Source organism: Carassius gibelio, chromosome B8 (assembly GCF_023724105.1).
Source record: "Carassius gibelio isolate Cgi1373 ecotype wild population from Czech Republic chromosome B8, carGib1.2-hapl.c, whole genome shotgun sequence".
Taxonomy (NCBI): Eukaryota; Metazoa; Chordata; class Actinopteri; order Cypriniformes; family Cyprinidae; genus Carassius; species Carassius gibelio.
In genome coordinates, this window is record NC_068403.1 from 17,104,464 (window position 1) to 17,119,644 (window position 15,181).

General features: G+C 36.8%; 2 protein-coding genes across 2 annotated transcripts; one reads left to right on the forward strand and one right to left on the reverse strand.

Moving 5' to 3' along the window:
* Nucleotides 1–663: 663 nt before the first annotated feature.
* On the reverse strand, nt 664–7,078 carry rnf180a (ring finger protein 180a). Its single transcript, XM_052564373.1, has 4 exons — nt 6,436–7,078; nt 4,195–4,426; nt 1,786–1,911; nt 664–1,660 (listed from the first exon to the last, which is right to left on the reverse strand). The coding sequence occupies exons 1-4, from the start codon at nt 7,063–7,065 to the stop codon at nt 1,458–1,460; spliced, it is 1,191 nt and encodes a 396-aa protein (XP_052420333.1). The 5' UTR covers nt 7,066–7,078; the 3' UTR covers nt 664–1,457.
* Nucleotides 7,079–8,834: 1,756 nt separating this feature from the next.
* On the forward strand, nt 8,835–10,866 carry htr1aa (5-hydroxytryptamine (serotonin) receptor 1A a). Its single transcript, XM_052564372.1, has one exon. The coding sequence runs from the start codon at nt 9,163–9,165 to the stop codon at nt 10,369–10,371; it is 1,209 nt and encodes a 402-aa protein (XP_052420332.1). The 5' UTR covers nt 8,835–9,162; the 3' UTR covers nt 10,372–10,866.
* Nucleotides 10,867–15,181: the final 4,315 nt, after the last annotated feature.

Genomic DNA, 15,181 nt, shown 5'->3' on the forward strand with positions numbered 1-15,181 from the left:
AAATAGCCTCTCTGGTCTTGGCTGGTCTTCTAGTCTGGTCAAGCTGGTGCTTGGTGTGGGAAAAGTGTCCAAAACACTTTTAAACCAAACACACAGATATATTGGAAGAGGCTGGAAGACAAATCATCTTAGATTGGTTTAAAGTTTTTCAGCAGGTATCTAAATAAATAAAATAATACAGTAACAAATAGATAATGAGTGTTTGTGTGTGTGTTCAATAAAACATTTCCAGTGTAAGCCATTTCAAATTAATCTTATTAAATATTCATAAAAGTAAAGTATCTTTAGGCTGGTTATTAGGAAATGTTGTATTTGTGGTTTACTCATACTGTTTATTGTACCAAATCCTAATTGTACAGAAAGCAAGTGGCAAAATTAGACTTAATATTGGATGAGTTGCTAATGGCAGCCTGCTTTGCTGTACTCTGCCAAATCACTGGAAACCACTGCATTTGAGATACTGTGTGTGTGTGTGCGTGCATGAGATACATAATGTAGAATTGATGTGGAGTGTCTTGACATCCCATTTAGAACATGTTGTTGAACAAGACAGCTTGTGTTAACAGCATGGACTGGATGAGTTTCCAAAGGACGATACTTCATGCTTTCAACATGAAATATTTATTCAAGTGCAGGAAAAGATTCAGACAGCTGAAAGATTTTTATTACTGCTTCATGTTTTTTAAAGAAAAAAGTTAAATTAATGCTTGAGAATAAAATCTATATATAAAATATAAAATAATAACATCAATAATTTTCATAATCAGAAACAATCTGTGACCAAGAAACAATAAATTGATGTCCTTGATATCTTTAGTGAAATTTTATGGAACTTTATGGAACAAATAATTGTTTCCTCATCATATGCTGAGAGAGAGAGAGAATATAAATTGTGTGGCAAAAGTCTATCTAAGACAACAAACTGAGTATTAGGTATTGAGACCAGACAAAGAACCTTTATGGCTAATTTACAAATTCTGGAAAAGCAAGCAGGAAACGTTAAAAACTAATGAACTGTTATTATTCTCTGCATATTTTATGAATAGTTTAGCAGCTGACCCATAGTTATGGATAGTTTACAAACCTCTAGAGAAGACCTTTTACAAGTTTATTCACATGAAAATACAGCATGTGAATACAACTTGTAGTGAAATGAATAGTCCACTTGTGATTATCCATGCAAAGCTTCTCCATGCACGCAGTCAGCCAAAATTCTGTTTAAAAGCAAACAGATATCAGGCAAACCACAAACTCAAAATTCATGATTCATCTTTACAGTAAATGAACCATCACACTCTTGAGTTTTAGCTGTATGAATTCATTTGTCTCTGTGACTGGTTGGTGTTTCCTACACATAGTTCAGAAACAGCTGCAGTGCAAGGAGATTCTCTTCTTGACGACTTTGGTATTTTCCTAAAGATCTGAAACACCGCAGACAGTTTCCCTGTGCTTTCTCTTTAAAAAGAGAGGAAGAAGAAATAGCAGAAGAAGCAGAAGATAATGAAGCCAATGACCCAGTTGACGGAGTATATATAGATGATCACCATGTCCATGTCAAATCGCCAGCCATGCGAATCATCCTCAAAGTTGAAGGCATCAAGCCGGTAGCCCCCGTGAGGGAACTGCCGTCTGCCGATTGGATTTGCCTGCCTTCGAAAGCCTAAGAAAGAGAGAGTGGGAGAGAAAAAAGAGCAAGACAAAGAACAGTGAGCATTACTACCATATGAAGAATTACAACTGAATCTGAAGGGGAAAGAATTGGAACAGATGTAAAAATAGTTTTACCTCCAAAAATTCGAAATAGTTTACGGCAGCTTGGAAGAGGCCATTTTGCACAGCCCGCTTTCTGGAAATTCTGCTTCCGAGACAGGTATTCCTTTGGGAAGAATGTACGGGCTGTTTGGTTCAGTTCTGTGAAGAGTGGGATGTGTGAATTTATTTATCTGTGAATCATTAGTGTGCTCATGTGGATCACTTCCAGAAAGCCCAGACTCGTTTGAAATGGATTTATCATATCTTATACAGCTTGTTTCTCAGGTCATATTTCATTTCATTTTTGGTGTTTGAAATCAATGTAAGATCAACATTTCTACTCAACCACTCTGAAAAACCAGTGCAACTAAAATTAATTCATTTTCATCTCATTCATTTTTTTCATTTAGAAAACAGATTTTAACAATTCTCTATGAACGTTTTTAAAATTTAAAATTTTAAAATTGGTAGTAAATTTCACAAATAATTAAGACACAATGCATTAAACAAATCTTTGAAGTTGAAAGACTAAATTTTTCTTTTAAAACTTAATATATGCACAATATAACTACATATATTCACAATATATTTTATACAGTGTACATGAAAAGAAAAGAAAAGAAAAGAAAAGAAAAGAAAAGAAAAGAAAAGAAAAGAAAAGAAAAGAAAAGAAAATAATTCTATCTCAGAGCTTGTAAAAATGTTTTGAAATCCCTATGGACAGCATAAATGGTAAAAGTACTTCCAGAACCAAAGTGTCTGATAAATGTAGGCGCTCACTCTTGTGCTCAATCCCAGTAAAATGGTCCATAATGTAAGGGAAGGATGTTACATTCGGAACCTACATTAGTTCCATTATTAGAATTGGCTTTCAATATCTTCATAACATATCTCTTTGCCACATCCTTAGCCATAGAAATGCTTTTGTCCAAGCATTATCACTGCATTTCTTGATTATTTCAATGTTCTTTTCTTTGCACTACTCTGCAAAACTATTAGCAGACTATTCAAATAGCAGTATATTCAAATAGCAGTTAATAAATATATAGTTTAAGGTACAAATTCTTCTTTTGACGTTCTGTGACCCATCTTTCTGAGCTCCTCTATCCTTACATGCCATCTCTTTCAGGTTCTTTAATTCAAGTCTACTTCAGTTAGTAGATTATTCACTGTCATGAACTTTCTCCCTCAGATCTGAGCTTAAGCTCTATTCTCATAGTGCTTCTTCTCTCCTCACTGCTAATCGTTGTCTTACAGAACTGTTTGAAGGCCAACCCAGAAGGCTAATGCTACATGTGTTCCCTTGGGAATTTCTAATGGGTTTTCTTTCTACTGAGCCTCTCCTATTTGTTATGTAGAAACCTGTTAGCCACTTATGTTTATAAAGCACATAAAGGTTGAAAAATTCAGGCTGAGGTATGACTGTGTGTATTTTATGTTGCTGGAAATTATGTGAAAATCTTTTGAAGTAATGTGAGCCACAGACCTCGTTTTACTAACAAATCTAAACTGCAATCTAAACCCATTGGAAATTCCTGAAGAAATCGATTGCTTGTTAATCCTAATTGTCTTCAGGGTTTCAGGACTAACAAGTGAGAAGATCTGTTGTGCTCTTTTGTTTTATTTTGCTACTCTCTCTTTTTTGATGTTCTTTCGTATTATGCATTGCTTCTTTCCTTGCTAACCTTTTATGTATACGCTCTGTTAAACATTTTTTGTTTTCATATTTATGGAGTTCCTTTGAGCTTTGGAGAAAAAAAGTATTCTTATTTTAAATAATAACAGTAATATTTAAAAATAATAATAATGTAATTATTATTAGGTGTTTTTGACAAATTTCCAAATAAGATTACAAAAATAAAAATGCAAATCACAACAATAAATAATGATAAAAAATATTATTAGCATCTGTTTTTTTTGCGACATATTTGAAAAATCACAATAATAATAATAATAATAATAATAACAATAATAATAATAATAATAATAATAATAATAATAATAATAATAATAATAATAATACATTAGAAAAACAATTTCTGTTAGCTAGCTATTTTTATTATTATTTTTCATTAGCTAAAGTTGTGTGTGAGCCTAATTTAATTTAATTTAATTTAATTTAATTTAATTTAATTTAATTTAATTTAATTTAATTTAATTTAATTTAATTTTATTTAATTTTATTTTATTTCAGGATTTTATTCATAACTCTTGGGTGACTTCTTTGACAAATTATGTTAGCTGTTTTTGTGAAATTCCTAAAGAGATTCCTGAAAATTACATTATTATTATTATTATTATTATTATTATTATTATTATTATTATTATTATTATTATTATTACTACTACTACTACTACTACTACTACTACTACTACTACTACTACTATTATATTTGCAAAAAGATAACAGAAACTGTAATATGCCTTTCTTCTGAAACAAACCTTTCTGGAAGAAGACGTGTGTTATGGTGGTTCTGCACAATGGACAGGGTGTGTTGGTGGGGCAGTTCTTGGCCAGTGTCCGCAGACAAGGCTCACAGAAGACGTGGCTGCAGGGATGGCACATGTAGGGACTGAAGTAGACATCCAGACACACAGCACAGATATAGCCTTCACGATCCCGGCCGGGCAGCTCCTCGTCCTCACTACTGCTAGATGGGTTCCCTGTAGAGCTCTTCAGCAGAGTGAGAGAGCAAAAGAGATGACTCAGAGCTGCTATTAAACTCAACAATCTGCTGAGCTTCACCTTTACTAGGGAGAATCGCTTGCAGTGTTATGCTGATGGCTCGCATAAACAGTGTTTTGACTTGACTTGTTGGACTGTCAAACAAACAGTAAGATTCCCTGAACTGTCCTGATTTGGATTGTGTCCCAGGCAGCACCCAGAGGTGTTGTGTCACACACATGACTCCTCTGGTGCACAGGGCCTGTCTGCATAATCACAGCTCTCCCACCCATGGGGACCTCCAGAGCCTATGCCCCTTGTTCCCTAGGTGTGTCATTATCACCAAATACACATCTCATAAAAGCCTGCACATCCCACTTGACAACCCAGAAACGCTTCCTGTGGACGCCAGAATCCTAACCTCAACATCTCACACTGAACCTGTTAGGGCATAAAGCAAAGTCAAACATTTTTATATAAATGGATAATGTAAGGGTCCTTTGTCTGCCAAATCACAACCCACCCCACTTCTAGACTGTGGACAATGACAAATGAATGAGGAAAATATGTTACTGCATTTGAATACTAATAATCAGACCAAAGCCAGGTATTAAAGGACTAGCACTTTCTAAGAGCTGTCTTCTGTGGGTTTTGATTTCATAGGAGACACTTTGGGGTGTTGTTGCATTAAAGGATAATCAAAATCATTGTGGAGAGAATTAATTTGAATTTTTACAATCATTTTAAATCTTTAATTTGGCTTTAACTGAAATTGTACATCATTGATAGAGTGAGCATTAATGCTCATGAGTTTATTGCAGTATATTCAGAACCACTAATGCAGAATCTATTGATTGTTGAAAGATGCCCTCTGCTGGAAAATGATCAATTCTGAATTATCTGTGGGTGATCATTCTGCTTTATAATGTGCTAAAAAAAAAGGAAGTAATAAATAACATATGAATATAGGAATATATGTAAGAAATGATGTACAGCCAGTTGACCATTATCACAAAATAAAGAATAATTTGAAAAAACAAATATTTGAAGAACAATAGTCTGTTACAATGTAGAAATCAATCAGTCTTTAGAAACAAGACAAAACAAAGGAACAAAATCATAAAAGTAATATATTATTATTATTATTATAATTTCTGCACATCAAGGTTACTTATTTTCCTCTAAGTTTACTCTCATCCAGCTCTTTGACTTTTACTAGTTTGGTGCCTTTTTCTGGGTGATAAATGCTTTGTCTTGTTTTAGGTTTTATATATCATAACAGTAATACTGTAGTCCCCTGATTATATTTTAACCAAGTCAATAAACATTTATAACTTATATATATATATATATATATATATATATATATATATATATATATATATATATATATATATATAATATGTAAGATTTTAGGAAAATATGTAGTAAATATAGACAATACACATGTGGCATCAACATAAACTAATGAAATGCAATATTACACACACACACACACACACACACACACACACACACACACACACACACACACACACACACACACACACATATATATATATATATATATATATATATATATATATATATATATATATATATATATATATATATATATTTACATTATTATTTATTTAATGATTATTTTTTTCCATCAGCACTTGAAAAGCTGATGATAAATCAATTGAATAAATTTTATTTATTAAACAGACAAAGTTTTTTTTTTAATAATAATTAAATCTTAGGCTCTAATTTAACAGAAAGTATTACTGCTTCAATGACTATTGTCTTTATTTTGTTTCATTGTTTGGCTCATTTGTATCACATTTGATAGAGACTTTAAAATTGCAAATAAGTTTTTCTTATCTTCATTTGCCGCCAGTGTTCACTTCTCTAGAAAAGCAGCTGAAAAGGGCTAATATTCTGACAGAAAAGCTTTAGTCCTATTACAGCTCATACATCATGTCTAAAATGTAAACTCATTTGTAAACTCATGCTTGATTGCGTTTCTGTTTCACCTGCACGTTCTCCTGCTGCTGGCTCTGTTTGCAGAGCTCTCTCCTCCTCTGTCTCCTCCTCAGGCTCTTCAGTTGCTTCCTCTCTCTCTTACCCAGCCTGCGTTCCCCAGTGGGAGTGGGTGTTAGCAGGGATGAAGTCATGCTGAGCCCTGCTGGAGCTCTGCCAGCCTGTTCTCCAGCCTCCTGTTCCTCCTCAGAGCTGCTGAGAGACATCAGAGGAGCTCTGCGGTTGAAGGAGCTGCCTGCTTCCTGATCCTCACGAGAGATGCGTGAGCCTCTAATAATATCCGACATAACAGGATCTAGATCAGACCTCCTCGAAAGCATCACAGTCCTGCCATAGGGAGGAGGGCTTGTCCTATGGCATGGGGATGTGGAGGCCTGTTGGCTGGCTGTGGACCTCAGCATATGCCCTGCCTGGAGATCACAGTCTGGAAAGTGCAGATCAGAGTATCCTCGTGGGGAGTTTTGCCCCCTGTAATGAACTACCTGGTGGGCATTTGTGTAGTCCAGACTGAAAGTCTTCCTGTGGGCTAGTCTGGTTCCAAGTCTGTCCCTCTGCAGAGGCCTGACCTCCAAACACAAGGCCTCCGCCGTGCGCCCAAGGTCCTCTTCTCCATGTGAGTCCATCTCAGATCGGATAACTCACTGTTGAACTGAAATACCCCCCCCACCCCACTGTGCCCAAATCTACAGCAGACCAGGAAACATTTGAATTCATTGTTGAAGAGGTGAGCAGGAACATACTGGCCCCCTGAGGTATTTTGCACTGTTGACAAAGGTAAAGCCCCCTAAATAGTGGCAGTTCAGCGACCCGATTGTCTCTGGGGGCCTATAGAATTCAAACAACCCACAATGCATGCATTGTGTTATAAGGGTGGCAAAATTAGGTGAAATAACTAGACCATCCTTTTTCAGCAGACACCGTCAGCTCTTTTTCTGTCTGAACAATTGGCAGCATATGGGAATATGACAGTCACGCTGACTGAAACAAAATCTGTGGTCATTTTATACAGTTTGCATATGTGGCTTCTACTTGATGCTTCATTTTTCTTTTTCTTTTTTCTCTTTCTGTACAGTCATTAGGTTATAAGGCCAAGTTTTAAACAATCATTTTAGTTAAACAATTATAATTTATGGAAACGGATAAAAGATAAATGTAAAAAAGTGAAATCTGAACTCTTAATGGCAAGCAAAGCAAATTAATAAGTTTATAAAAAAATTATATATTTTTTAATTATATATATATATATATATATATATATATATATATATATATATATATATATATAAAATACATATATATATTTTTTTTAATGCGGCAAACATCTGTTTTAGCTTATGTCCTCCAGAGTAAATGGCATAAAGAGTAAATTAGTGATGTGTCTTTAATGGTCCTCTGCAAACTTTCGTTATTTTTTTTTTCTCTCAGTTTTTTGTTTCGCACACCTCTCACAACTTGGCACGTTTTTAAAGCCACCTACAAGTCGAATGCCATTACATAAGGTTACGTAAGCTCGTTGTCGCAATTTTTCCATTATTAATTATGCATGTTGATAGCTTTGCGATAGCCGTAGTAAAAAAAAATAACAATTACAAAAATCCGTATTAAATGATGTTGGGGAAGCAAAGTCTATGCTGCATGAAGTTAAGAGTGGTCTGAATCGTTGGGAAGAGGGGTCTCGTTCCACAATCCGTTCTCGTTATGTTCTTTCATCTTTTTGCCATGTTCTCACCAGATGGCAGCAGATTTCCGTTCTGGGGAACTCATGGAACTGTCCGCGGTGCTGAAACTTCATTTTCCCGATGCATCTCTGCAGCAAAGGTAATAGTCCTGTAGAGTACAGTATTACAATCAATCCAATAATCTTCAAAAGGTTTGTGATATTAAAAATATTGAACTGTCATTATATGTTACTGAAAAAATGGAAACCTAAAAAAGAACAGCTATTTTTGGAATAATAGGCTACCAAAGTATACCTAAGTATCTAACTAAGTACTTTAATACAAGCAAAACTAATTTTTTTTGTTAATCAAAACTCTTTAAGGTAACAATTGCAGGTTACGAGTTTTAGAGTGTAATGCTCATATAATAGCCTATGACACTTTTTGTATTCACATTTTTTATTTATTGTAATTCATTCGTCAGATCTAGCTATATGAACTGTATTTTTTATCATTTCGTCATGATTATCTTTATTATATCTTAATTATCTTATACACATTTATTTGTCTCAAGTTTCAGATTTCAAGCAGATTTTCTTTATCTGCAACGAAAATCAAATTAATTGAAAGAGTCTTTCACTGCAAAACTATAATAATAATAATAATAATAATAATAATAATAATAATAATAATAATAATAATAATAATAATAATAATACATTTACCGGACGGAGCAAGTTGTTGAATTTGCATGCGCAACTTTTATAACAGAAGCTGTTGAATATCTCAAAACATATTGTACTAGAACTCTGCAAAAACGAAAGGACAACTTTGTCCTGCTGTAAAGCTTGCACGGCCGCTCTGCAAAGTACGCGCGCCAACCTCTTCTCAGCCATCTCTGACGCACTTAGCACGACTCGTATAAATGAATTCACTTCGTCACTGAGCGCCAATGATAGCAGCTCGAGCGTGCGGCACTTCCTCAGCCCGGAGCCCGCCATGCGTCTTCAGAGCAGCGAGGTGACCGGTGCGAGGGACTGTCTCTGAGTCACCGCTCTCACCATGGAGAGTTACACCAATACCACAGAAAGCCAAGACTGGAGCGGGAACGCGACGACAGCTGGCCAAGTTGCTTTGAGTTACCAAATAATCGGCTCACTTTTCCTGGCCGCGTTAATTCTGTTTGCCATATTGGGAAACGCGTGTGTCATCGCTGCCATCGCTTTGGAGAGATCGCTTCAGAATGTGGCCAACTATCTCATCGGTTCCCTGGCCGTCACAGACCTCATGGTGTCGGTTCTAGTGCTACCCATGGCAGCCCTGTATCAGGTTCTGAACAAATGGACTTTGGGACAGGAGATGTGTGATATTTTCATTTCCCTAGATGTGTTGTGCTGCACCTCTTCCATCCTACACCTGTGCGCAATCGCTTTGGATAGATACTGGGCCATCACCGATCCCATAGACTATGTAAATAAAAGGACCCCGAGACGAGCGGCTATCTTGATCAGCCTCACTTGGCTGATAGGATTTTCCATTTCCATTCCTCCCATGTTGGGCTGGAGGAAACCAGAGGACCGGGCTGATCCCGACGCGTGCACAATCAGCCAAGACCACGGGTACACCATCTACTCGACTTTTGGAGCTTTCTACATCCCCCTCATCCTCATGCTTGTCCTCTACGGGCGGATATTCCGAGCGGCGAGGTTTCGCATTAGGAAAACTGTGAAGAAAACCGAGAAAGCTAAAATCGCGGACAAATGCCTGGCAGTGTCTCCGGCGCTGTTCCCGAGGAAAGCGATCGGCGAGGTGAACAAAACTTGGAGGCGAAGCGTGGAGCCGCAGCCGAGCTCCTGCGTAAACGGAGGACTGAAACACTTGGACGACGGAGAGTCGTTCGAGATTACAGAAGTTCAGACCGTCTCCAGAAACCACCTGAGCCTGCCCAACAACCCTCAGCCGTGCTTCGAGAGCAGAAACGAGAAAAACACGGAAGCGAAGCGCAAAGTGGCTTTGGCCAGAGAGCGCAAAACGGTTAAGACTCTGGGAATCATTATGGGCACGTTCATTTTCTGCTGGCTGCCCTTCTTCATTGTGGCGCTTGTTTTGCCTTTCTGTCAAGACTGTTTCATGCCCGAGTGGTTGAGGGCGGTCATTAACTGGCTCGGATACTCCAACTCACTTTTGAACCCCATCATATACGCGTACTTTAACAAAGACTTCCAGAACGCATTCAAGAAGATCTTGAAATGCAAATGTATTAGACAGTGAACGGTGCTGTTTAACGGATGCTAATATGCAGATATTGATTGTTAAAGAACTGCTCTAAAGGCATTAATACGAAAGGACCCAGTGCGGGACAGTACAGCACAAGAAGAGGTAGAGCTCTTTCCTTGTGTATTTATTTATCTGTGAAGTTTATCTGCTTCCAAAAAAAAAAAAAAAAAAAAAAAAAAAAAAATGCATATACAACTGGATGGATTCAGATAATACCAGGACTCTCAGACCAGCTGTGTGCATTCAATAATAAAGCCCTTAAAAAAAAAAAGGTTTTTATTTAACTGTATATGATGAAAGCCACCTTTCATCGAGCAGGGAGGTGGGATTGTAAGCACACAGAGATGTCAAGATCCAGCAAATCATTTATTTAGAAAAATGTAATGTGAAACCATTTCTCATTTTTTTATTTATTTTCCGCAGTTTTCTTATATGACATGGACTGACTGGAAACACCTTGAAATAAAACATAAATCTAGATCAATAAAATGGACTGAATTTGAATCATTGCATTTGGGTTGGGATGGGGCTCTTTAATGAGGTTGGAAAGAAAAAAAAATCATGTGGTTAACCATACACTGTTCAACTGTGTAATTTAGGAAAGTCATGAACAAAAATATAACAAGTTAGTATGACAATATAATGCAACCTCGCTGAAAGAATTATTTTCTTTTTCAATTGGCATCTAGGTAAGCCAAAAATATTTAATTTAGCATTCAAATATGTGCACTTAGATAAAAATGCATTATAAAGCATGTGTTAAATGTCAGTGACAGTTAGAATCAGAGATGCTAAGAGTACGCAATGATCAGTTTGCCTCAGGCACAGCTAGGCCATTACCCATGGGCCCTTTGTTCCTCTAATACTGCAGCCTTGCCATGTTGCATTAAAAAGTAACTTAGAACCCATAAACCAGTTCAAGTGATTAAAACTTAAAACCCTTATGTTTGTTCTCATTTTTTTTAAATGCCTAAGAATAGTTCACCCAAAAATAAAAAAATAGATGAAAATGTACTCATCCTCAGGTTATCCACAATGTAGATGAGTTTATATCTTTGGCGATTTGGAGAAATGTAGCATTACATCACTTGCTCTCCAATGGATAACTGAATGGGTCCTGTCAGAATGAGCATCCAAACAGCTGATAAAAACATCACAGTAATCCACAGGACACCTATCCCTCAATAAACGTCCTGTGAATCAAATCGAATGTGTGTTTAAGAAACAAATACAGTCGTTAAGACATTTTTAACTTCAAACCATTGCTTGCAGCCAAAATACGAGTCATCTATTCATAATATTACTTGCTTCAGTAAAAAGTCATTTTATCTGAATTATAAGAGAAATATAAGCACAACATGCACCATTTACAAGCCAAAACAGTCTAAAAGAGTTCTCAACAAACATATTGGTAGATTTTGATGTGAAAGCTCAAAATATATGGGATTTTGCACTGAAAGAAGCATTATTATGAATTATGGACTGGTATATTGTTAATTGTTAATTGAACTACAGTCGTGTTGTGATGTTATTGTGATGTTTTATCATCTGTTTGGACTCTCATTCTGATGGCACCCATTCATTACAGAGGATTCATTGGTGAGCAAGTTATGCAATGCTACTAAATTTCTCTAAATCTGTTCAGATGAAAATTTTCATTTTGGGGGAACTGTTCCTTTAAAATCTAAAGCAAAAAAAAAATAAAAAAAATAAAAAGACTTCAGCTATCATACAGACCTCCTCTGGTAAATTGAATTGGCTTATGTCACCCCAAACATATTTTACATGGGTCTCCAGATGTTGAATTCTTTAAAGCTAGTCCTATATATTCTAAACCTCCTCCACGTCCAGTGACATTTTCAGTGTATAAAGTCAGTGGCCACATGCACAGTGTGCTGGGGAGAGGCAATGGTGCAGAAATGTTATTCAAATAACATCCTAAGGCTCTGCCCACACAGAGCCCTGGCAAAATATAAATGTCAGAAAAGATAAATGAAAAATACTCAATGTATTGTTTATGATTTGCCTTCCCCACCCCTTACATTTGTAAGTGTGCTGTTTTACTGACACACTGCCATGTGACGAGGACGTTCAGAGGAGCTGACAGCATTGATAACATGACAATGGATATTGTGAATGAACACAAATCACTTGCTGAAATATCCTCTGTAGGAGTGAAATTTTGCTGACTCACTCCCTTTGCACATTAAGGACTCATGAACTAATTTTACCCATTTTCACTTCTCATGAAGGTGGTCATACCCTCATGTCAAAGTTATAAATGGCCAGCCACTAACTTTGGCTTGATTGGACACTATTGGGGAAAGACGCAATATGTATTTCTTCTCCTTTGTGCCCTGGAGTAAATCGAAATGGCTACATTTGCAAGGAACATTCACAAGGTCATTCTAACCTTGATGCAACTTTTTTGTGAGGCTAAATGACTGTGAAAGAACATTCTGAAGTCAATCTTATCTTCTGAGGAACGTCTTATTCTAGAGACAGCTAGATTTTTTTTATGTGGCTGTTAGTTACTCAGCTGACCTTTGCTTTGGAGTATTAAGAAGAGATTAAACTGCACGTTTGTCATTTCTTTCTTTCATTCAAAAAAGTGAGATATTGATAACCCATCCATCATCAATTCCTTGTACATTTAAACAAGCTCTCTTGGATCTTTCCCCGGCTGAATAATATATTGAAAGCATATGAGAATAGTATAACAAGCTGTGTCGGTATGATAAGTTGGTGATAATAACAAACGCAATGTTTGTCTCTGGATTGTAGCACATGACCTTGTTGAGCACTCCTATTAAAGGACATATAAAATCAACACATTTTTCTAGATTAAAAAAATTAAAATCAGCTGCTCGAATGGATTTTTGTGATGTGAAGTGTGAAGTGACATTCAGCCAAGTATGGTGACCCATACTCAGAATTTGTGCTCTGCATTTAACCCATCCGAAATGCACACACACAGAGCAGTGAACACACACACACACTGTGAGCACACACCCGGAGCAGTGGGCAGCCATTTATGCTGCGGCGCCCGGGGAGCAGTTGGGGGTTCAATGCCTTGCTCAAGGGCACCTAAGTCGTGGTATTGAAGGTGGAGAGAGAGCTGTTCATGCACTCCCCCACCCACAATTCCATCCGGCCCGAGACTAGAACTCACAACCCTTCGATTGGGAGTCCAACCCTCTAACCATTAGGCCACGACTTCCCCAAAAGGAAACTTTTTAATTCATTTACGACTTTTTAATTCATTTACAATTCAGACTAGAGCAGGGTAAAAGTTTGGGGTCGAACATAATAGATAATTATACAATGCATTGATCTCTCCCAATGGCACTTTCAATATGTTTTATCAAATGGTGCGTTATAGATTTCAGTGAGCTAATTTTAGAGGGGTTTATTTACAAAAGGGATGACAACAAACTCCTTTTAAGGATGTTGAAGTTGAAAGGCCATAATGTAAAGATGAGTTCACACTAAAGCATGTTTAGTGAGTCATTATCTCATCTCAGCTTCTGTTTCAGTGTTAGTTTTGGAGAGGGTCAAACCAAAGAGCTTTATGGGATCAAAAGTCCTCTGCTGGGATCATGACAACATTTATTCAAAAAGAAACAGAATGCAAGCTAGTTGATTAAATAGATATTTCTGTTTCTGTTCACAGGCAAGACACACACACACACACACACACACACACACACATATATATATATATATATATATATATGTGTGTGTGTGTGTGTGTGTGTGTGTGTGTGTGTGTGTATGTATGTATGTATGTATATACACACACACACACGTTTGATTTAAGCCCTATAGATACAGCAGAAAAGGAGAAGAGAAAACAAAGCACACAAGTGAGTAATTTCATTTGATGTAATCTAAAAGATGTTTTACATTTGAATATAAATGTTTTTAGTAAAATGTAGATTTTCCTTATTGCCCTCTCTTTCTCCTATATATGGTGCTTCAGCTCAAATGAACTGAGCATGCACACAATGAAAAGAGAAAAATTAGCAACAGCAAAAAATAGCATTTTTGCATTTCTAGCCTAGCCAAGGGGCACAATAATCTCATTGTGTGATTGCTTATGAGTCACGTCTTCAGCTACATACGTCAACGAAGTCACGTTTTTGATTCCCTCTGTCTGGCTCCGGGGCCGCAGAGCTCTTGTTCACTTCAGAGCGTGATGTTGTGATCTCCTTATTTTTATCTTAAACGAATGTTTGTACTAACACAGTTTTAACAATGTTTGAATACAGACCGTTCTTAATAAAATCAGACCGATTTTCTTCACTGCTCTCTTTGTCTTCACGTTGTTAGGCTGCACTGCTCGCCTGCTCTACTACCAGCTCCATTAAATGAGTAATTCCATTAGCTTTCTTACACACATTTGACCCAGCCATTTAAGATTCAGCTGAAGGTCTCCCTGCGATTGACCTGTAGCACATTCCAGCCAACTTTCCCTAAGTGCATTCCCCAGTGGTTTGCTCAGAGACAGTGCGTCTAAACATTAAAAGACGGAGAATGTGGAGCACAGAGAGGGAATAGCTGATGAATAAACACACCATGTCCTTTGTCTGCATATATTATGACACATTTAATCATAATATTTAGTAATTGCATTTAATTTTTCCAAGATCAAAAACAGCTATTAGTGATATACAGCCAGGTACATGTTTTGAATGTGTAATTGTCAGGGAATCTCAGTCACCATCACAGTCAACAGCCCTGGTGCACCAGATGTGTTTACTTATCCCGAGATGCTCCACTGGATCACCTAAATAAGACAGTC